Here is a 23858-nt window from a genome sequence, read left to right on the forward strand (position 1 = left end):
TTAAAATTGGGATAGAGACATAGATGTCAGAGAGCTAATATAAGGCCTACTTGCCTCAACAAATTTTGGGCTGCCCAATAGGCTTTACAAGACTCTTTCATATTTTCTGTCTGAATTGTTAATCAATCACTGGAATCCGAATTCGTTGAATTGGCCTTGATATGAGTTAAAAGGTAGGTTTTAGACAAAGAGAATTTCTTTTGTCATCATGTTTTATTTTGCTGTTCTAGTATTGTATGAAGCAATGGCATGTTTTACCGTGTATACGGTGTATGTGACAAGTATACTTGCTTTGATCAGTATAATATATATATATATATATATATATATATATATATATATATATATATATATATATATATATATATATATATATATATATATATATATATTTTGCTGTTCTAGTATTGTATGAAGCAATGGCATGTTTTACCGTGTATACGGTGTATGTGACAAGTATACTTGCTTTGATCAGTATAATATATATATATATATATATATATATATATATATATATTTTATGGTAGAGACACTTGGTGGACTTCTGAAAATGCTAACATGGCATTGTCATCTCAGCCAAAAAAACAAATTTATTGATACGACATTATCATGTCAACCAAAAATAAAAGACCCCCATCTCTTAGTGGTGGCTGACCACCTCGATCGAACCTCTAGGAATGGTCGCACCACCTTCGATGTCGGCACATAAGTTAGCCGTACATCCTTATGGATTGAGTAGGTTAGGCATACATCCTTATGGGTAGCACTACTCAATGGTGGATATCAGTTAATAGGTGTCAGCAAAACAGGAAACCTATTTAATAGAAGGCATTTGGATCCTCTTCAATTTATTCGTACTTTTTAGGCACTCATGGTTTGTTTGGAAGTGAAACAAGAAAAATAAATAAATAAAAAATAAAATCTATACGAATTGTTTTCAAATTTGGGTATTTGAATAACAACCCAATTTCAACCTGAAAAATTACCCATTTTTTCTCTGATTTCAAAAACCAGCCAAACTCCAAGGCAAGATCCACATTAGTCTGACGCACGGAGAAAATGGTACAAGTTAATAATTATTTAAATTAAATAATAACTTTTCATATTTTTTTTTTTTATAATAAATAATTATTATTTCATATTAATTTTAATAACACTAATCATTATACACAACGTTTCATACCTCCAATCATTTCTTACTATGGTTATTTATGAAAAAAAATTTCATATAATATTCACCCAAACACAATTTCAAATAGAATTTAAATTCTACTCATCATCTAAATACATTTTCGTTACCTCGAAATTCGTGTACCAAATAAAAATTGAATTCAAATTTCAAAATCGCACACCCAAACGGACCGTTACATACAGACAACTCCACTCCCTTTCTCCAATGCTGCCAACTATGCACTTGTATTGGTACAAGAATCCTCACTATTATATTTGAAATTAAATTTTGTTTTTTTTTTAAAAAAAAAAAAAAAATTATTTTATAATTAGAATTTAAAGTTTTTGCATCTAACGGTATAAATACAACATATTTATCCCATAGAGTCATCTACACCGTTAACTACAAAATTAAGTTCTAACCATAAGATTGGCTCCTAAATTTTTTCTGAGTTAGGTACTTTTGAACATTTCGCAAACCGCATATGATAGGGAATGAGCCTCCACCAATGACCCGTCGGGTCTACAAGGTCCTTGTGTCGTGGTCAGACCTGAAAGGAAATATCCTCGAGATTCAACAAGAACACGCAATGTGAATCGATGAGAGTGGAGATAATCAAATGGGAAGAATTAAAAGCGATGCCTGTACATTAAATTACCAAAATTCCATCAAGAACACATATAGGAAGACACTCAGAAGACCCCCTTCAAGGAAGGGCATAAATACAAACAAGGAAGAATTTCCAGATTCCACACGACTAAACAGCTACAACGATATACTTAACCATCAGTCCGATCAGTCCGATCTAAAGCTGCTTTTAGACGCTTAACAATGTTACTCCAGCCAAACTTCAAACTCTTCAATCCACCTTGATCATACCCTTTTCCTGCTGCTGCTTCGTTGGCTCCGCAGGGAAGTATTTAATACCCACCATGTCACCGACTCGACTAATAACCTGCCCCCACAGAGAGAGAGAACAACGTTATTGCTAAGAGTCTGAAAACACCAAAATGCATTGAATCGCTGAACAGTTATAACTATAGTGCGTGCATAAAACGAGCAGACATGAGCAAACAGATCTTCAAACAGCATGCTCAAGATATTCTAATATCCTTTCATATGCATTACCACACTCTTTCTCCAGCATCCCTTGTTTAATTAATGCCCTTCCTTCAGGAAATAAATATTATAGCACACTTTTTTTCTTTATTTTACCCACGGTCCGTTATCATACCCCAAGAAGTAGAAAGAATTACAACACCAACATGAACTTGTCATTCAATAAATATCTTAGACAAAATTTCAAAGCACAAGCAAATATAACCGTATAAGATCCCTTTCATCAAATTAGTAAGACTTTTTAAAACACTCCTTACTGCTACTCGAGTAATATCACCAAAGCCTTGAACCTGGCATTAGGGGCCAGCTACACAATTTTTTCCACCGTACATTACTCTTTTTGACCAATTCAACCAAAAACTAACTCCTCTACCCCGACCCCACCCACCCCTTCGCCTTCTATATTGTAATTGCTCATCAATATGCTTTATGCAAGCTAGAAAAAAAAGGGAAAAAAAAAATTATAAGCAAACAATTTATTAAGAAGTACAAAAGGCACAACTCAAGCGCACAAGAAGTATACAAGAGAAACATCAATCTAACAAAAGAAAAAATATCAAGAGAAACACATAAGCTGGCCAAAATAATAATAGTAACAACACAAAATTGTAATATTTAAATGAAATGGAGATTCCCCATGGTTACCAACATCAAGCTAAAATTTTAGTTCGTGTACTGCAAAGCCTTAAAGAAAAGCAATGCTGTGCTACTATTAATCTTATTAGTCATTGCTTCCAATTCGACCACAACTTGATTTTTTAGATGTGGTGCACTTTAGATAGGCTTATCAGTTTCTGGGAAAAAAAACTTCTGGGGGTTAGGGACATGGTCAAAAGGAATATATATTTTAAACTAAGGAAATGAATTTCATACACAAAGATAGAAATTTACCTCCAAGGATTTGAGAAGGTCTTCCTTGGTATGCGAGGCCGATAGGCAAATACGTGCCCTGGCCAACAGTAAAGGGGTAGCTGGAAAAGCAACTGTCACAACAGCCACCTGTGATGCATAACATTGATAAGCAGTCGTAAAAACAAAAAGAACGCAATACAAATGTACAAGGAAAAAGAATCACAATATAGAAAATCCTATCTGTTACAAACATTATTGATTAACGAGTTTGGAAATGATAGCTATGCAAATATTAGAAAGAAACTCACATTCTGCTTGAGACATTCCCGGGAAAAGGCAGGGATTTTAGCTGGATTGTAAAGCATTATAGGCATTACTGGAGAATCATTGTCTCCAAGAACCTCAAAGCCCATCTTCTGCAGCTCAGATCTGAAAAAATTGCTGTTTTCACGTATTCGTGCAAGTTTCTGAGCCCCTACATTACAGAAAAGGCTCAAATCATAAGTAATTGAATTAGAAATCTACCCTTGAAGTCCACCAGTGAAAACACCAAGAATCAAATGCACACCTCTACTAGTACCATCCTCTCCAAGAATAACCTTTAAGGCAGATATGATTTGCTGTGCAGCTGGAGGTGATATGGATGTTGCATACAGATGAGCCGGACATGTATACTTAAGATAATGTATAAGCTCCTGAAAAATGACAAATAAAAAAACAACTACTAATATGCCTCAAGTAACATCCATAACTCGCTTGATCCAATTATTGCAAGGCTTATAGATATTAACCATGAGAAGAAACACAAAAAAAAAAAAAAAATGAAAGAAGTCTGTCGAATTCGGGTTGGGGTAAAAGCTAAAATTGTATTAATTTTTTTTTTAATATATATATATATATATATATATACAACATATAGTTAGTTGGGTCGGGTATGTCGAGTTTACCAACCCCCTGAACCCAAACCCCGATCCAATGGGGTTGGAAAAAACCCGAGTGTCAGTTTGGGCCGACTAGATTATTACCCCTATTAATGAGGACTCCTGACACTGAATTAGTCAAAGTCGTGTCAGCAAAACCAAGGAAAGGTGTGTAAGCAACAAACCCTGGACCCAGCAATATAACCACCACATGACCCAAAGGATTTTGTAAATGTTCCCATCATGATATCTACATCAGCAGTGTCCACTCCCAAGAGTTCACAGACACCTCTTCCTGATTTTCCAACTGCTCCAATGCTGTGAGCCTCATCCAAGTAGACGTATGCCTATAACAAGTACAAGGAAAGTTAAAGTCAAACACAACTTTTATTCATGAGAATGATGACCTTGACAAAAAAAAGGTAGAATTTTAATAAATTCAGAATGAATTGCATATTGTGATTACTCATTTACTTGCCCATGAAGCCAATTGTTTCATTACCCGTCACAAGAATAAGAAAGAAAACTTCACAAAAATCCAGGTAAATACTTATAACTTAAAGGTTAAGTTATTAAATTTTAGTTCTCTACAAACTTTGTCAAACTTAAAAGGAAAATATTCAAAGTAATTCATCGTAAATTAGGGGAAAGAATTCAAATTTAGTTTTCTACAAATAAGTCAAACATTGAATACTAATGTTTAAGCTCAGGTGTATAAATGATACTGCCTAAAATATCACCTTGTACTTTTTGCATATTGCAACAATCTCTGGAAGTTTGCAGAGTTCCCCTTCCATGCTGTATATTCCCTCCACAATAACAATAATCTTCTTCCAAGGTCTATGGGTCCTGGGTTGTCCCTCAGCAATGTGCTCCCTCAAAACTTTCTCCAAGTGTGATGGTGCTAAATTTTTTTTTAAAAAAAAACAAATAACAAAAAGATGGCATATAGAATCATTAAGATGAAAACACCAATACATTTATTTCCAAGGAAGTGCTCATGGGAAAATCAGTGCTATATAAAGCTTACTATTATGTTGGAAAACTCGAACTGTTGCTCCTGAGCCCCGCGCACCATTTACAATTGAGTTGTGGTTCAGTGAATCACTGATTATCAATCCTCCCTGTCAGATAAGAGCATTTAACAGAAGCAATCCCCATATCAACCTAATAATACAGAGGAAAATTATAGGATAATCCTCAAATGCTTAAGTGCAAACCTTTCCAACCAGGACAGGAAGAATGGCCGAGTTTGTCACATAGCCCATGCCGAAGACCACGGCAGCTGGCTTTTGGACAAATTTTGCAACGCACTCCTCCAGTTCGGTATGCAGTGTCGTAGTTCCTGATAAGAAAAGGCCTTAGTGCATACTCAGTTACATAACCAGATACATATTGCAGAGGTATTTGCATACCTCCATCCACACGAGCACTACAAGTACTTGGAGAGAACCTTCTCAAAGACTCAATTACGCGTGGTGTACAGTATTCATCTGATGCAGCAAAGCCTAGATAATTGTATGATCCCAAATTGAGACACCTACTTATCTTCGTGGTTCGCCTGCATGTGATGCCATCAATAGATCATTCAGAAAACACCTGCATCTTAATAAAAAAAAAAATCTCAAAAAATTTACTGACTCCTTCATGCATTGTATGATATCAAACTGTATTAGATGCTGAAGGCTGCAAAAAATAAAACACACACATGCACGAGCATGATCGTGCATCTGTTTTCGTGTGTACCGTAAAATACAAGACGAAGCATAAACAGGTTTTAGATATAAACCTATAAGCTTCCAAACACATAACAAAGGACTCACTTTAGTGTCTTATTGTTGTCATTAGAATAACGCTCAACCACATCAAACCAAGCATCAGGAGCACTTGCTATTGGTCGTCCAAAACAGTCCTGTGAATTGGAGGATAGAAGGAATATATGTATGATATTAATCTACTTATATAAGACCTTTATAACAATTATATTAAAAAATAAAAAATAAATAAAAACAAATCCCTTTGAGGAGATAATACTGAGAATGATATACTAAACTTGTCATTAACAGCGCAAGTCTACCGATTGTGTCTATGAAGCAAATGAAAGGAAAACAAATCTTGCAAATCTTATTAGTAACACTTTGCGAGATAGAGCTACCCAACAAAAATTACTTATGCGATCGCCAAATTACCACTTGGATAGCACCCTCATTCCGTCTAAATTTTGTAAACTCTAGTTAGAAATCCAAAAAGACCTACTTTTGACAGAAAAATTTAACTTAAATTTGTCCATTTTCCACACGGTTTTGCAATACAAGTTCAATAGCAGCTACCAATAATTTGTAAACAAATTTCAAACTTTCTAACGCATAATCTAAATATAATCTATTTTATTCACATTATAAAACAGAGACGTGAAGAAACTTAATTTACATTGAAATTAGAATTTTGAACAAATTATTGAAATGAGAATAATTGAATTCAAAATAACTACCTGGATACGAAGATACAGACGTCGAATGTAGAAATCTTCGAGTCCTAAACAGATGGGCGCGTACCCCTGAACAAAGAGAAAATCAACCTCACAGACAATCAAATCCAAGCCTTATATTCAATTAAGCACGTTACAAACAGAAACTTTGAAAAAATAACGGAGACCTGAAGATTGCTAGCTTGCCACCAATCGAAGATCTTCCTGAAGAAGTCACGGATTTGGCCGAACGCGAAGAGCAAGCCGTAGCTAAAGTACGTCGTCAACGCGGTCAAGTACGGTATGGTTATCATTTTCTCCCTCTCTTTGGATTCCAAGCTCCCCAACAATGGCTGGATTTGGAAGAGAAAGCAAGGGAGATTTTCGGAATTCCAAAAATATGAGAGAGAGAGAGAGAGAGAGAGATTCACAGCTCGAACCAATCCTCTCTTACGGTTTTGATCTTTCAATTTATTTATTTTTTAATTTTGTTTGTTATTAATTTGTTTTCTTTTTGACTTTTGTGTATTTTTCGGATGTTCTTGGAAAGGTCAGGCGGGGCAGGAGGGGAATTCGGCTGGCTAGTACAAGTGGGTTGGGTCGGACTGAGAGAGACCCACTTGAAAGGCCCGCCCATATGGAATATTCCGGTTATTTGATCTTATGGGTGACGTGACAAGTGTTCGGCCCACCTACATTGTGGTACAAGTCCCAACAATGTTCCCATCTTATTATTCCTAACAAATTGCTTCTAAGAACCAATCAAATTTGAAGAAAAAATTGCAATTAGATATTGAAAATGCTCATTTGATCATACCATGCACTTAAGCGTAGGAAAATGCTTGATGGACTATAATTTTTACTACAATCTCTTACAAACTAATGTAACAACCCACGTAACACTGATACGTCTATCATGCGGACTTACAAATTCATAAAAAAACGTTTATATACGTATCTTACCGTAATAAGTGTTAAATCATATGATGTATTGCATTCAAAATGTGCAAATTACTTGAACTACATGATTCTCATTCAACCTAACTCAGATACATACCTTTCTTAATTCTTTGCCATGATCTAAGTGCATGCGCCATCCATAAAGACATGGAAGAAGAAGGTCTAGCATGAAAGATAAGTGCCAATTAGATAAGCCAAGGAAGACTGCCTAGAAACCATGTCCCACAATGGATTTAGGCAAGTCATTCCTGGCTATCAAACATGATACTTTCATCTTCATACAAGGCCTCTTTTCCTTTCACAAGATTGGCCAAATGATATTCATTTGCTGACCTAAATGTATAGCCACAACCATCTAGAAGTGGAGGTCTAGCATGAAAGATAAGTGCCAATCAGATAAGCCAAGGAAGACTGCCTAGAAACCATGTCCCGCAGTGGATTTAGGCAAGTCATTCCTGGCTATCAAACATGGTACTTCCATCTTCATACAAGGCCTCTCTTCCTTTCACGAGAAGGGTCAAATGCTCTTCATTTGCAAATCTAAAAAATGTATAGCCATAGCCATACAGAAGTAGAGGCCTTGCATGAAAGATAAGAGTCATTCATACTAGCCAAAGGAAACCGCCTATAAACCACGTTAAGGGTTAGCTTTTGGCTAATATATATTATACACCCCATGCAGTGAATTTAGGCAAGTCATCCTTGGCTATCAAATATGGCTCTTTCATCTTCATACTAGACTTCTCTTTTGCTCATTTGGATGCCAAATGCTCCATTGGGAGACCTGTATTTATAGCCATCCAAAAGTGGAGGATTAGGTTCCATTAATTAACTGAGGAATTTAGCTTCCCTCGGCCCATGTATTTGCCTCATCTGTTGCCTATTTCTTTTTTTGTTATCTCGTAGTTGCAAACAATCAACTATCACCGTACGTATCAAATTCAGATGGAATATATTCTCCCTTATAGAAGCGAGGGACCAAAAACCATGCCCATCAATCATGTTGATCCTGCTAGGACTGCTACATGTTGTATTGTTGTTTGCTGCATGGATGGAAACTGTGGGAAAAGAGAGAGATCTCCCTCTAGAGGGTCAAAAAGTGCGAAAGACTCCGTGTGTTACCACCCACGTGCAACTTGCATACAGTGGATGATCAGTTCATTTGACCTTGTTGTTCATCGATCATCGAAGTCCAATCTAATTATCCGCATCTTTTCACCATTTATTTTATCATATTTGATTCTCCATGTAGACCCGTTAGACCTCAACCTCTTAATTACTAAAGTATTATTAAAGTCTAATTCTTATTGAAGTATACTCTTATCTTTTAATCGGTTCTCCTGTGTCCTTTTCTTAGCTTCTTCTTCTTTTTTTTTGCTGTTGAGACATTTTCAATCGGATTCTTTGGTGACACTACCCAAAAAAAAAGAAAAAAAGAAAAAAAAGGAAGTTTAGTATTGTTTATGGCCCAAAAAAATGACACTGTTCGATTAGCGCCGTTTGAATAGTGTCGATTGCTAAACGGCATTAAAATAAGGTTGAAAATCCAAGATAGCATTGTTTACGGTTCAAACGTAAAAGCATGTTTCAACTTAATTAATTTCGGGCATCCCTCATGTAGGATGTCAAATCGAATATTCTCGTCAACGAACTCAGATCAATTTTAAGTCTCCGATATTAATTTGCTGCTTGTTGCAGAAGACCTTAAGTAGGCCTACCTTTTGGTGGTTTTTAATCTCGCTTTGTGCTGTCCATTTCATGGGGTTTAACCCAAAATACATAGCTAGAGTAGATTATAAAAAATTTCTTTGGAAGGGGAGCTCATTTCCAATAATTCAGATTGTGCCTATTGTTGGAGATCGAGCCTAGTCCTCTTGATTTTTGTTTTCTTATAACCTTCTTTTCTCCAACTAAAAAAAAGAAAATGAAAAAGAAAAAACAGAAATTTAAAATGGGTTTAAAGATCGAAGTGGTCCATTCCATGTTGTTTTGGCCGGGCACCCAATAGTTGGTCAGCTGGAACCTATATATCCATGTCCATCCTTTTTCCAGCTGCGTAGCTCGCTGACATTCTCATAAGTAGTGTAACTTACTAAAATCCATGTTGAAGAATGCAAAAAATTCTCTGATCTAAAGTTCTTTTTCAATGAATTCAGTCAAGGTTCGAGGTTTGAAGATAATAGGAAACTTTTTATTTGATCACTTTTTAACTCGTTATTCCATTGCTAATTAAAAGAGCTGCTTTTGGAGTTTTACCGCACAAAAGTTTGCTTTTGTCTGTTTGACTTCAGATTGTGTCACCTTCACATCATGTTTTCAGTGACACATGGCTTTGAGAATTCTTTGCATTATTCCAAGCTTCTTCTTTAAAAAAGTAGCCCCTCTTTCACTTGCATTCAACTTTATTTCATTTTCTCTTCTCCTTTTCAAGAAAAAATACCATTGTTTATTTCCACTATGTTTATTAAGTTATTTTTGGAGATTATTTTTTATTTTTAGTTCGAAAAAAAATATATATATATATATATATATATTTCAATATAACATAAATGTGATAATTATTTTTGTATTTTTATAAATATTTTATATTTAAATTGTTTGTTAAATTTTTTGCTTTAAAAAAAGAAAACAAGAATTTTAATAAATGAAATCCCATGTTTTAGTTGACAAGCCCATTTTAATGTTATTAGTCTAAAAAGAAAAAGAAAGCCCATGCTTTAGTTGTAAGACTAGCGTGCAAGAAACTTCTTGCCTTCGCTATTTTTTTTTTTTTTTCTAGAGATATGATTCGTGTTTTTGTGTCAGGTTTAAGTTGTGTGTAAGGTATATGTATAAAATTATATAAGTCAACAAAAACTCAACCTATTTAAGTAAACAGATCAGACCCTTTAACCTTAACCTGTTAATTTCGTGTTAAGTGTGTATTTGATTTGCTAAGTTGTATAAAAAAATTATCAGCCCTATTATCTCCACCCTTGTAGATGACATCTTTTTTGTGCTTTTCTTTCTAATGATACCCTCGATTGTTTCAATACTGGGCTTGGGCCTATATAATCTAACCTCTCTAGTTGCATAGATGAAATTTTTAAAAGAAACTAGCTAGGCATTAGAGGCTATGTCCCTTTTTTTAATAGCATGTAAGATGTACATGTTTTTTTAATAAAAAAAATTTTCTAACTTTGTCCCCTATTATTATTTTTAAAAAAAAAAATACGATTTTCACATGCTCAAATGGCACATGTCATTCTTATAGAATGAGTTGAAAACATTTATTCCAATTCCAATTTTAGGAAAAATAGGTCTAACATTTGAATATTTAGGGTAGACAAGTCTTGTTTTACTTTACTTCCTCCATTTTTTTTTTTTTTAAAAAAAAAAAAAAAAAAAGGCCTTGTTTTTAATTGTATGTCTTCTACTCCAGTGAGCTCGCTGAAGCTCAATTAGCTCATGACGAGCACGGCCTTGGCCCAAGATGACCCACGTTGGCTCATCTATCGGGCAGCTGTCTACCATATTGAGCCCAAATTCTTAGTCACAAACCCGGCCTATAAGCTGGTTGCCGTATGCCTTGTTGGGTTTCAAATGTTGAGCTGAACCACTGAATTGGTGCCCTTCTCTAGCAGCTCCGATCTAGCCCGTTTCGTGCTATTTTTTTCTGAGAAATGATAGAGACGAGACACTTGACCGACCCTTCTCTCCATCTTTTCATTAAAAAAATGAATTTTAATTAAAAAATACACCCTGTTATCACTTTTTTTTTCTTTTACTTTTTAATTAAAATCTATTTTTTTTTAATAATAATGGGGGGGAGAGAGGACAGCGAAGTATTTCCTCTCTATCATTTCTCTCTTTTTCTTTTGTTGCTCTCGAGTTTGCTTATTTGCTACTGTAGTTACTAGTTAGAGTTCCTACATGCAGTTTTGCCTCAAACCGCCGTTTATGACAACATTTTTCTTGACCGGTAAGCCGAGATTTAACTGGTCAGGCCAATCTTTTGGCCTATTTCCAATAATCTTAAGATTTTATTTTTACTTTGTTGATACAGTTTTTTGCACGGTTGGATGGAGCGATGGGTGCCGACGGAGAGAACCGATGGTTAAATCAGATAGTACTATGAAAGCTAGCTAGAGATGCTCAACAGCTCAATAGAAAGTGTTATGAGGTTATGAAGTCCTACCTTTTTGAAGCTTTTAGTGACTTTTGATGCAAGACTGTTTGAAAGTGATCTCTAGACGGTGTCCATTATTTGCGATGCAGTGAGGCTATAGGCTATAGCAAATAGGTATTAGGCTTTTCAACAATCATTTGGCTGAGTGGTCCCTTAATTATTCACTTGAAAAATGATTAAATATGAACTATAAACAAGTCAAGGCCTGAGTCGCCCATCCATGTGTGAACATTATAGGAGCTTTTTTCGTGCTTTGTCGTGTGATTGGAGCTTTTTCGTGCCTACGAAGGTACGTATGCCTGCACTCTGCAGCTGGCAAAAGGCCTTGGGACAGGCCGGAAAGTCCAATTAGAAGTTACGAAGAAATTCCAAGGCCTCGGAGTAAGTTTTACTTTCACATTCCAGCTTTGTTTTTGTTCACACACTTTGCCATGCACCAGTGGGCTCCAATATTCCAACCTAGCTTTAAACAATTAAGTAAATTAACTTTCTGTGGGAAGATTCATTGTACCGACTACCAAGTAACAAGAATTGCCCAACACTAACGTTGTTGTGACATATGGCACATCCAACGACGATAAAATGGTCAATGCAATATACAAGAAACATTACCCTTTTATTGTGGGATTGGGATCTTCTTTTCGGATTTCGTGTCTCTACAATCGGACAGGGAGACTCTTGAGTCTTGAGGGATCCCTTGAATAAGTGCTTTTACCTATACGAACTAAAGGGAGACAATCTATGTTTGCACGTTGGGTTTGGGTTGGATCAAGATGTGAGTATAATATTATATACATTAATCATAAATTATTTAATTAAACGGGTCAGACTTTTCATCTCAAACCTGTTAATTTCGTACTAGGTTCGTGTCGAGTTCGCAAGTCGTGTCAAAAAATTAACAGCCATAAATATCACATGTCGGATTTGAATTATATTGAGGTATGGGTATAAGTTATAAAAATAAGACTATATAGGTCAACCTTAAGTTGACCCATTTAATTGAAATGGTCAAAACCAACCTTAAACTTAACCCATTAATTTCATGTCGAGTTTACGGGTCATGTCAAAAATTTCAAACCCAAGTCTGAACACTAGTTCTAATAGGTGGATTCCCTCATAAACCTCTCACAATTTTCTTCCCTTTGGAAGAGATTCTTGGAAATCCCAATCCTTTATTGTCATGAGAAATGTTAAAACTTTTTCTAATGTCTTTATATACTGTCATGACACTCTATTTTTAATAAATAAAAATTACAGTTTGATTTCTCTATCCTATTTTTATTAAAAAATACATTGTGTCATATCAGCATAAAAAGAATCTCAAAAAAACAGTAGAATGAGTTCTAGCATTTTTCTATTGTAATTTACAAACAAACAAATGACAATATCCAGAAGAAAAATGGTGAGAGGATGCTACAAAAACCTGTCTATATATATATCCGAGTCTTATTCATCATTTCCTGAAAATGGCATCAATTTAAAAAAGAAGGGTCAAGTTGAAAGGCAATTGGCGTAAATATGCATTAATGCATCATCATCTTATTCATCATTCTGAAAATAAAGCAATTCGTACTACTTATTATTGGTTTTAACATCCCGACAAATGCCATTAGGATTGTTGTTTATTCGGCCGGGCTTGTTAAGAGCAACATCATTCCAATCAAGTTTGTTCCGACGGCAAAGAAATATCTATAATTATTAAGGAATTTCATATCGATGGGATATTTATATATTTGATTGTATTTATGAAGTATATGTATTTATTGTATTTAAAGGTCAAACTGCAATTTTATCAAACGCTTAACTGCATTTTTAAAAATTACTTTTTTAAATCGCAAATTCTGCCTACCCAATCACGCACATCTCCGAGCTCTCATGTCTTTTATATGTATATATATTTATTTTCAATATTTGTTAAACTTGAATGCAAAAAGAGTATTACTTAAGATATTCTAACATCATTTAAGTGTGCACTTGGGCCCTCGGCTGTGGAGTACTTCATGTATCATTCAAACTTTTCAGTTATTTCACTTCAATTTTTAGGTTGAATAATTAAAACAAATGATGATGGGAGGGAATGAGGGATCATTTGGTTGGATCTACTTTGATAGAATGGTGGGAAATGTCCAATGCAAGGCATTATTTTTGTTTGTTCTCCATTAGAAGGGAAAAGTGATGATGGACAGATGGAGAGAGGATTTATAAAAAAACCCTTCAAAAAGAATGGTCAGCAGTTAAAGCAAAAGCGGGTCATTTATTAGCATGATTTTGTTGTCTTTTATTTGGTCTTTTCAGCCATATTCTATTCCAGATGTGATATGTATAGTAGTAAGTTGTAACCTCGTGATGTAATTATTATTTTTTATTTTTTATATTAAACAACAAAATATAAAACCCCGTAAATAAATTGGGGTCTGACTTTGTATTTTATTTTTTTTTAAAAAAAATTTAATAATTATGTTTTTGGGTAACAAAATATCATCTCTTTATTCTTAAAGATAAAATTTAAACCTAATTTATGAACTACTTATAGTCTCCACCCAATTGGACGGCAACCATAAGGTATGTGCACCCCTCTACTAGTCTTAAGTTAGGAGATTGTATTTTTTTATAATGACTAAATTGATGTAATAAGTTTCACACTAATTACAATATAAATTTATAAGAGGGTTGCAATATCTCTTGCAACACTTGTCATAGATTTTAGTGGACTAATTGCTTAATAATTTAATTACTTCTTCTTCTTTTCTTTTCTTTTTTTATATCTAACGAAGAAATGTGAAAAAAAAATAATAATAAAAATTTGTCCCATCACCCATGCCCCACTAAGTGTTGGTCTTGTGAGAGATAAGGATTTAAGTTTTTAATTTTATAATTAAGGATCTGTTTTTTTTGGATAAGTGACAATTTGGGATGAAATGGTGGTATTTCTGTTGTTAAAAATTTGATAGAAAATACAACGGAATAATCTACTTGTCTCTTGACTAAAAAAATTAGATCAAAGTTTGAGAAAATATGAGACAATTTCCCTAGAAAATTGATATAAAGATATCATGATTGCCTTGTATAATACTGCTAATAAATTAAAATTAATCGAATTGAAAACAACAACAAATAAAATATTCCAATGTCCCTTTTCTCATTTAGCTTCTAATGGATTATGCATCTCTCACTTTTAGCTATAATAGTTAAACAAAATCATAAAAAAACAGTTTATCTCATTATCTACTAAAAATGCAAAATAAGTTTGTCTTGGATTTTTTAATGGGTATATTATTCACAAATGCATCTTTTTTTTTTTTAATATTTCTTTTTGGCCTCTCTCTTTCCCTTTTTTTTTTTCTTTTTTTTTTTTTCACGGTTGCTTGTGATTATAATTAATTAGTAGTTATTTTTTTTACTTTTTCACAAAAAAAAAAAAAAACTTGTATTAACATTTACAATTTTTTTAAATTTCATTGATATTAGTTTTAATTAAACTTTGTCACTACAATATAAACAGTTCGAGAATTGCAATTCTTTTTATAGCAGGGTGCAGAATAGTAGTGAACTTTAATGACAGTTAGAAAAATGATCGTTTTAATGAAACGACCATCATAAAATACAACCGTAAGAAAAATGTCCTTATGAAAAAAAAAAAAAAACAAAAAAGAATGTTTGAAAAGAAAAATGACAGTAAAAAAAAATACAATATACTATAAGGAAAAATAAAAGGGTTCATCTCCTGTATATAAAGCTAATGTACAACTGGTTTATTTCATTAAGCAAAATTTAATTTTTATTTAACCTTTTTTTTTTGTAGAGTTTTTAAGTTTGGAATGATATTTGGCTCATACCTTCGTCAATCCTAAAAAATAACCCCTGTGATTCATGATTATTACTTGTTTTCTTGTGGTGATTTTTCCGTGATACTGTGTTAGTGGTGATGGAAAATAGAGATTAGAGTTTTATTTGATGTATTTTTAGTAAAATGAGTTTTTAATTAAAATGAATAAAATATTTTAAAATTGATTATTTTAATAAAATAGAGAAATAATTCAAATAAACCGTTGGAGTGAATTGTCTTTAGTAGGTGATGACGCCTCCATCATGAATAGAGAAAATCAATTGATCGAACGGTCTTATCAATATCACGGTGACGTGGTTGTATGCATTGACCTTCAACGCAAGGAGGAAGTATTCAACGCCTTCTTTTGGTACGTAAACGGTCAACATCGTTAATTTGCTTTTTATCTTCACATTTACGTATGCATGCTAACTGCCTCATTATTATATGTGCTTTTTAATATCCATTGAAAAAGGTAACGCCTAAAATTCAAATAAATTCACGAGAGAGCAAAACTGACGTGTTGTCAACGCAAAACTCATAAAAACTGTTATATTAATTATTAAATAATTAAATTTATGCATCAGCTTTGTTTTTGAAAAATATTTATTTAAGGGTATTAAATTTTCATCAATTTTTTATAGAAGGAACTTGAACTTAAAAACGTTTCAATTCTAACGTCATTCATTAGAATTTTTCGTTAAATTCTATCAAAATTCTTAAAAATTTATTGTTTTTTATGAAGAAAAAAAAAAAAAATTGCTAGGAGCTTAGAATTTAAAGGAATTTGGAAAGAAAAAAAAAAAAATCCATGCCTGAATTTTTGATTTTTGATTTTTTTTTTTTTTAAATAAACATAGAAGTATTTTAAGAATTTTGATAAGATTTAACAAAAAATCTTATCAAATAACCCCTAATTAAAATTTTTCGAAAAATAAATACTATAAATTGAGACGTTTCGAAGTTAAAGTACCTTTTATAAAAAATGATAAAAATTAGATACTTTTAAATGAAGTAATCTCATTATTTTATTCATGATTTCAATTTCAACTCCTTGCACTAAGATCAATCGTAGCATATATTTCCTTGTTTCGATCTCTTCATATTCTCATTAATTGATAGATTAGCGTATTGTTCTTCTTGACATACCAAGAGTACTTTTAGAAGTTTTCTTTGGGTCTAAAAACAATATAATTTTTAAAATTATGATTATATTAAAATTTAATAATGATGTGTCGTAACATTACTCGACCGACCAACCAACCTAATTATTCCTTCCATAAAATCCCACCACACTTTCTCGTTCCTTCACTGCTGCCGCGAAATTGTGCATTAATTAAAGTCATCGATCAGGTTTACTTATGGCTCATTCACGTTATACAAAGTACAAGGAAAAATCATTGGGGTATTAGAGCTTAAATTTGACTCGTCTTTTTCTGATTAAATAATGGGAGATCCTTTGAGGTTGAAATAAATGGTGAAAATTGAAAGATTGAAGGAGGTTTTATCGACAACGATTTACTACCTCTCTTTAATTACAAAATAACATGAAAATTCACATTTTATAAAAATAAATGTCAATAGCAATACAAATTTGGATGGTTAATATAATATAAATTTTAGTGATTGATAAGATAAAGTCTAGATAAAATTATTTATATATTTTGAAGAGACTTATAATTAATGTTGTGATATGATATTAGGCTATTAGCACTCTTTTACCAAAGGAAAATAATTGGAACTACAATTCTTTTTATAAATTTAGATCTCACATAAGCTACTAATTAATTAATAACAATAGTGAATAGTGATCATTTGAGTAATCCTATTAATGTCCTCAAGGGGTAGTTCAATCGGCTGAGGACCATGTCTCATGAAGCGGAGGTCACTAGTTCGAATCCCTCATCCCCTCTTACGTGGTCATGTCAAAAAAGAAAAAAGAAAAAAAAAAGTAACCCTATTAATTTGCAATCAAATCTGGATTACTACGTTAATCTAGAGATTAATAAAAAAAAGAAATTGTCTTTACAAAACATGACGCAGTGCTTTTACGCGCTAAGGAAATGCCACGCAAATGGTTGGCTAGCGGAAAATGCATAACACAAAACTCAGAACTACCGCCGACAGGTCACGGCCCAATTGTCTAACGTGGACCACAGTAATCCGACGATTGAAGGGAGGTCTGTGATGAAGTGTCCTGTGAGGGTAGAAAGACAGCGAGAAAAGGCAGGGTGGACTTGTACCTGGCAACTTTCGCTCTCTGACCTGTCACTACATACATCTCCTGTAAAAGGCCCGACGTATTATTGAAAGAAAAGGATAGGCCCCACTGTAGCTCTTAACTACCTTTCGGCTCAATTTCCGATTTTGCTCAAAAAGAGGCACTCCCAGTTCTCACGCGCATTCATTTTGCGTGTATTGCACGGTCAACTTAGCTCTACCGCAACACCGATCACATTTTGGGGGATGCATGAATATAATGTTATAAAAGTTAAATTTTTTAATATTAATTCGTTAATTTTGTATCGAGTTTGTTAGTCGTAAATGTTATGTGTTAAGTACGAATTATATTTATGTAAGTCAATTTTAATTCGACCCATTTAATTAAATGGTTCAAATCTCTTATTCAAAATCTATTAATTTCGTGTTGAGTTTGCATCAGATTTACAAATTGTTTAATTACGATCCTCCTCTTTTTCACTTGAAACGGAAATGAATTATTTTATGTTCAAGATTATATTCAACGTATTTATTGGTGTATATATTGTTCCATGATAAATATATATCACATTATATAAATTTCTTAAATGACAAAATATTATGTAACGAAGTTCACATTACTAGTTGTGAGGAAAATTCTGGTTAAAAAGTTGTATTATGAATGGTCAAAACACGTTGATATCCATATTGAAAACTAACTGATCCATCCAATTATTTAGTATACCCAAGAGTTGCGAAAAGAACTCCTCTTTGCATTTAGTCCACTCATTATGCTAAATGCTTATCAAGGCCCACCAATGGTTGAAAGGAAATGAACATGGTAGGGAAAATAATAATAATAATTCCGTTTGTTAATATTTTTTTTAGTGTTTTTTATTTTTTGTTTGAAAATTTATTTTAATGTGACAAAGTGATTTTTTTTTTTTTTTTAAAAAAAGTATTGTGTGTTTAGCTTGTTTGTTAATATTTTTATTTTGAAAATAGAAACAAAAATAAAAAATGGGTAAGTGGGTTAGAAATTTTTTACAAATTTTTTGAAGTAATTATAAATAGAACAAATATTTGAGTATATTCACATACGGATAAAACCCAGTCCATTAAAATGACACGAGTTTACAATGCAAAGGAGTAGAGAAATTAAAAAATTTAAAAATGATACCATGTACTTTTGGGTCCAAAATACATATATTTTTAAAAATACATATAAAAATCATATATATTTTAAAATATAAATATGCTTTATAAAAAATTTATGAGTTAAAAATATATGTAACTTGCATTTACATTTTTAAAAATACATATAAGAATAATATATATATATATATATATATATATATATATATATATTTTATTATTCTCAATCCCAAAATCCAAGCTTCTTAGGATAGTTTAGGATATTAATTAAGGATTGAATATTTGAGATCCCATATTAATCGATAGGAAAATGATCCTCTAAAAACTAACGAGTAAATACCGGCGGGAACCCAAAGACCAAGTCAAAGGGCGAGCTGAGGGACTGGGGTATAAGTGCGAGTCCCCACTCACGCTCACGCTCGAAAGTCGCGTCTCCTCTTCTCCTTCTCTCTCTTCGTACTATTTCCTTGCTGCTCCGTCGTCGTTTCCCAAACACAACTGACAACACACACATTTCTCTCTCTCTCTCTCTCTAAACCCTACAAAAGTGACTCTCTTCTCTTGTATCCCTTTCTTTTCTGGCTTTCTCTGTGTGCTCAAAACGAACCTCGGCAGCCATGAAAGCACCAGAAAGCCACCCTATTAGCGTCTCGAACCACCTCCTCTCGTCCCTCCTAGACAGTATCCCACACGCAGAGGCCTTCAAAGGGAAATGGTCTCTGATCAGAGCTAAGCTCACTGAGCTCCAAGCCCAGCTCACCGAGTTCGCCGAGTTCCCCGACTCCTCCTCTACTAACCCTCTCTCCCTCGACCTGCTTCACTCAATTTCCCACACCCTGAACGACGCCGTCTCGCTCTGCGACAAATGTCAGACCCGTGATTGCTTAGAAGGCAAGCTCAAGACCCAGAGCGACATCGACTCCGTCCTGGCCAAGCTCGATCGTCACGTCAAGGACGGCGATATTTTGATCAGGAGCGGGGTTCTCCAAGACGGCGGCTTTCCGGGTACGGGCTCTTCCTCGTCGAAGAGAGAGGCCGTGAGAGCCGAGTCGAGGAATCTGATAACCCGGTTGCAGATTGGGACCGCCGATTCCAAGAGCTCGGCGATAGACTCGTTGCTGAGGCTTCTCGAAGCGGACGATAAGAACGTGATGATCGCTGTGGCGCAGGGAATGGTCCCCGTGCTCGCTCGTCTGCTCGATTCGAGTTCCATGGAGATGAGAGAGAAGGCCGTCGTTGCGATCTCGAGGATTTCAATGGTGGACAGTAGCAAACCGGTGCTGATGGCCGAGGGTTTGTTGCTTTTGAATCAGTTGCTTCGAGTTTTGGATTCGGGAAGTGGGTTCGCGAAGGAACAAGCTTGTGTGGCTCTCCGAGCGCTGACCTTTTCGAAGGAGAACGCGAGGGCGATTGGGTCTCGAGGTGGGGTTTCGTCGCTATTAGAGATTTGTCAGGCCGGCACGCCCGGTTCGCAGGCTTTCGCAGCCGGGGTGCTGAGAAATCTCGCTGTGTTCAGCGAAATCAGAGAGAATTTCGTTGAGGAAAATGGGGTTTTTGTTCTTTTGGGGCTTGCGAGTTCGGGGACTGTATTAGCGCAAGAAAACGCAATTGGGTGTTTGTGCAATTTGGTTTCTGATGATGAAAGCTTGAAGCTTTTGGTTGTCAAGGAAGGTGGGGTTGAGTGCTTGAAGAATTTCTGGGACTCGGCTACTACCGTTCAGAGTCTCGAGGTCGCGGTGGACTTGTTGAGGCACTTAGCCTTGTGCCAACCAATCGCTGAAGTTGTTGTTTCAGATGGGTTTATAGCCAGGCTTTTGGGCGTCTTGAATTGTGGCGTATTGGGGGTGAGAGTTGCGGCGGCTCGTGCTGTTTACGAGCTGGGGTTCAGCACAAGAACCCGAAAGGAGATTGGTGAATGCGGGGGCGTTGGTCATTTGATCAAGATGTTGGATGGTAAGGCCGTGGAAGAGAAAGAAGCGGCTGCCAAGGCTTTGTCCATTTTGATGTTGTATGCGGGGAATAGGAAGGTTTTCCGGAAGGATGAGAGGGGGGTAGTGAGTGCAGTCCAGCTTTTGGATCCTTTGGTTCAGAATTTGGACAAGAAATACCCTGTTTCCTTATTGGCCTCACTTGTGCATTCAAAGACGTGTAGGAAACAAATGGTTGCTGCGGGTGCTTGTGTGTTCTTGCAGAAACTTGTTGAGATGGATGTTGAGGGGTCTAAGAAGCTATTGGAAAGCCTTGGTCGTGGGAAGATTTTGGGCGTGTTCTCCAGACCTTAGCAATGGAATGGAAGGTGATCTTGAATTGGCGCCAAACCAATTCAAGATCTGTTTTTATAGGAATATATGAGGATGATTCGTTGATCTGTATGTACAACAGTTTGTCTTTATTTATTTTCACTTTTTTGTTTTTGTTTTTAATCTGTTTTAATGTTCATAGTCGATGTTTATTTGAGGCAGAAATGTAGATGTTGCTAGCTTAATTGTTGATGAATACTTCTGTCTAGAGACATGATCACCTAACTGGATTGGAGTTATTTGTTTTTTTAACCCCAAAACTCAATAAATAATAGTGCTGTCTTATATGTGAACTCATACTTTTGTTGTACTATTTCTTCTATGTACACTGATCTGTAAGGATTAAGGCTTAGATGAGTTCTTTTAAACCCAACTCACAAGACAGGGCTCCTTTCTCTTTCTTGCTCACTCTTTTTTGTGATTCTTCTTTTATCTATGAGATGCTTGATGCAGGAAGAAATCATTCTGTGTTCCTTTGGTTAGTATGATTGATGCTAAATGTTAAAAGTTTACTAAAACCAGATCTCTATGAGAAATATTGTGCCTTCTAGTCAATTATTGCCTACTTTTGCTCTGATGAAGAAATCATTCTGTATTCCTTTGGATTAGTTTTATGATTGATGCTAAATGTTAGAAGTTTTACTAAAACCAGATATCTATAAGAAATATTAGGCCTTCTAGTCAATTATTGCCTACTTTTGCTCTGCTGTAGAGAGGCTTCAATTTTCATTGCATACCTCATTTTTCGGATGAGGTATGCAATGGGCAGCTTCATTGCACTGGATCAGTCCCCTTTTTCTTATTGGGGTGGATCCAATAATTAGCGGTTTTGTTGCGCTTCTCAAACTTCCGAGTTCAGGTCAGATTAAAAGATGGTCGAATTTGCTTTTGGGCCATTTCCAAAATTCATGTTTCATAAATATCCCATATGTGATAAACGAGTTGTTTAATGATTTCTGATTAGTTTTGTGGCTCAGAAACCAGTTAGTCACCTCCTCCTCTCCTTTTCTTACTTGGCAGTTGGCAATTTGCTCTGGGTCCTAAAGTGATTTACTCGTTGATGTCTTAATGGGTTTGCCATATAAGTTGGTAATTTGTACTATTTTAGTAATTTGATAAGTCTCCTCTGCCGCCCACCTAATTGTGGGTCTGATGCATGTGCATTTGTTCTTGACCATGTGCATTTGTCCAACGCTTTGCCCAGAATCGCACTCATTGTGTTGGCAGTTACCTGAAGGAGTAGAAATCTACCCAAAATCTGATTTGCACTTCTAAGGTAAGCGCCTGTGTTTAAAATATTGTTTGGGCGTGTTTAAAATATTGTTTGGTTGAGACCTCCCTGGACCCTGCCAATGCCAAACGAGAAGATATCGCTCCCCTGGTTGGACATGAAATAAGACAACTCAAGTCTGGTGAACCGTAGAAATTAGTGGTCCATTTTTTTTATTTTCATTTCATTATATATAGATGTAAGAGTTAAAAGAGTTAGTACTATATGGAGCTCCATTTTTGGATTATTTGAGTTAGCACGGGTTATGCTTCACGGGTGAGAGACCTCTCTGCTTGTTGGAAAGGGAAGTTTTGTAATCCTCCAAGTGAAGTTATCTGAAAAATGATTCTGCTATGCATGATGTGGTGTATTCGGAGAGAAAGAAATGATCGAAGCCTCGAAAACATTGAGATGACAATGGCAAAGTTGAAAAATGCTTTATATATATATGATTGTCTATGATTGTTTTCATATTTCTAGTTTTTATGCCTTTCTTGATTTCTTTTCTTTTTCTGGCTATATGCTTATCTTGTATATTTTTTTGTGTACTTGGGTGTGTCTTTTGGTTTTTAAACGAATTGCGTTACTTATTAAAAAAAAGAAAATGACCTTTAAGGTATATTAGGTTCATTAAGGCTGTCTTTGGTAAAAGAGAACCTTAAGTTGTGCATATGGTTCAGAATTACCCACTGCTTATCAATATGAAAATAGTTCGTCAGTGCCACTCTGTTTCAAGGAGAAGATAAAATGTGTTTGAATGGATAATGTTATAAATGAAGGATGAAGCAGCCTTGGATTGTTATGTGGATTAAGCAATCATGAATGAGAAAGGTAGTGAAAAATGGGTTATTAGATTAATATTTTGAACAATTATCGATTAGAAGATTAATATTATGTGATCAACAGTAGATCCTGCATATATACAGCAAATACACTCTTTCTCTTGGTGCCTATTTATCCTCTACTTTTTAGCGCACTTAAAGAGAGTGAAACTGCAAACGAATATTGGGCTTAGAATGCCAATATGCCTACACAAAAGCAGGGTCAGATGAATTTAAAAGGCCAATCCAGAGCCAATCGAAATTATAGAGGGATGGGTGAGACGATGGATGAAAAAAAGTACCGAAGCGTATCGCACGGTCGATATGGAAATCAAAAAAGTGCTGAGCAAGTAAAGAGTTACAGCACTCTAAAACGGGTAGGTGATGGACCCGTGGACATTGATGGAGCGTCTTTGTTCCCACGTGATCAGCCTCCTCTGCTGCAGCAAAACAATCCTAAGGAGATGCATACGGATTTTAGGGATATAGATAGAATTTCGGTGTTTCATGTTTTGAAAAAACAGAGTGAGAGAAAATACAAAAAAAAGGATAAAATGGAAAAGAAATTTGGGGAAAGCCTGCCGAGTGCTCAGTAGCGGGTGGGGGGAAAATTTTGGGGGTTAGGGAAAA

General features: G+C 34.9%; 2 protein-coding genes across 3 annotated transcripts; one reads left to right on the top strand and one right to left on the bottom strand.

Moving 5' to 3' along the window:
- Positions 1-1791: 1791 nt before the first annotated feature.
- On the bottom strand, positions 1792-6986 carry LOC133875710 (long chain base biosynthesis protein 2a-like). Of its 2 annotated transcripts, XM_062313918.1 has the most exons (12): positions 6718-6986; positions 6554-6619; positions 5886-5974; positions 5478-5623; positions 5283-5407; positions 5093-5186; positions 4803-4966; positions 4248-4409; positions 3711-3837; positions 3451-3617; positions 3182-3289; positions 1792-2126 (listed from the first exon to the last, which is right to left on the bottom strand). In XM_062313918.1, exons 1-12 carry the CDS (start codon positions 6841-6843, stop codon positions 2031-2033), a joined length of 1470 nt encoding a protein of 489 aa, XP_062169902.1. In that variant the 5' UTR covers positions 6844-6986; the 3' UTR covers positions 1792-2030. The 2 variants fall into 2 exon arrangements, with proteins under 2 accessions (XP_062169902.1, XP_062169903.1); XM_062313919.1 differs by lacking the exon at positions 6718-6986 and having other exon boundaries at positions 5478-5667; positions 6554-6592.
- A 12274-nt stretch (positions 6987-19260) lies between these two features.
- LOC133875224 (uncharacterized) lies at positions 19261-21430 on the top strand. Its single transcript, XM_062313270.1, has one exon. It carries the CDS (start codon positions 19455-19457, stop codon positions 21117-21119), a length of 1665 nt encoding a protein of 554 aa, XP_062169254.1. The 5' UTR covers positions 19261-19454; the 3' UTR covers positions 21120-21430.
- Positions 21431-23858: the final 2428 nt, after the last annotated feature.

This window comes from Alnus glutinosa, chromosome 8 (assembly GCF_958979055.1).
Source record: "Alnus glutinosa chromosome 8, dhAlnGlut1.1, whole genome shotgun sequence".
NCBI lineage: Eukaryota > Viridiplantae > Streptophyta > Magnoliopsida > Fagales > Betulaceae > Alnus > Alnus glutinosa.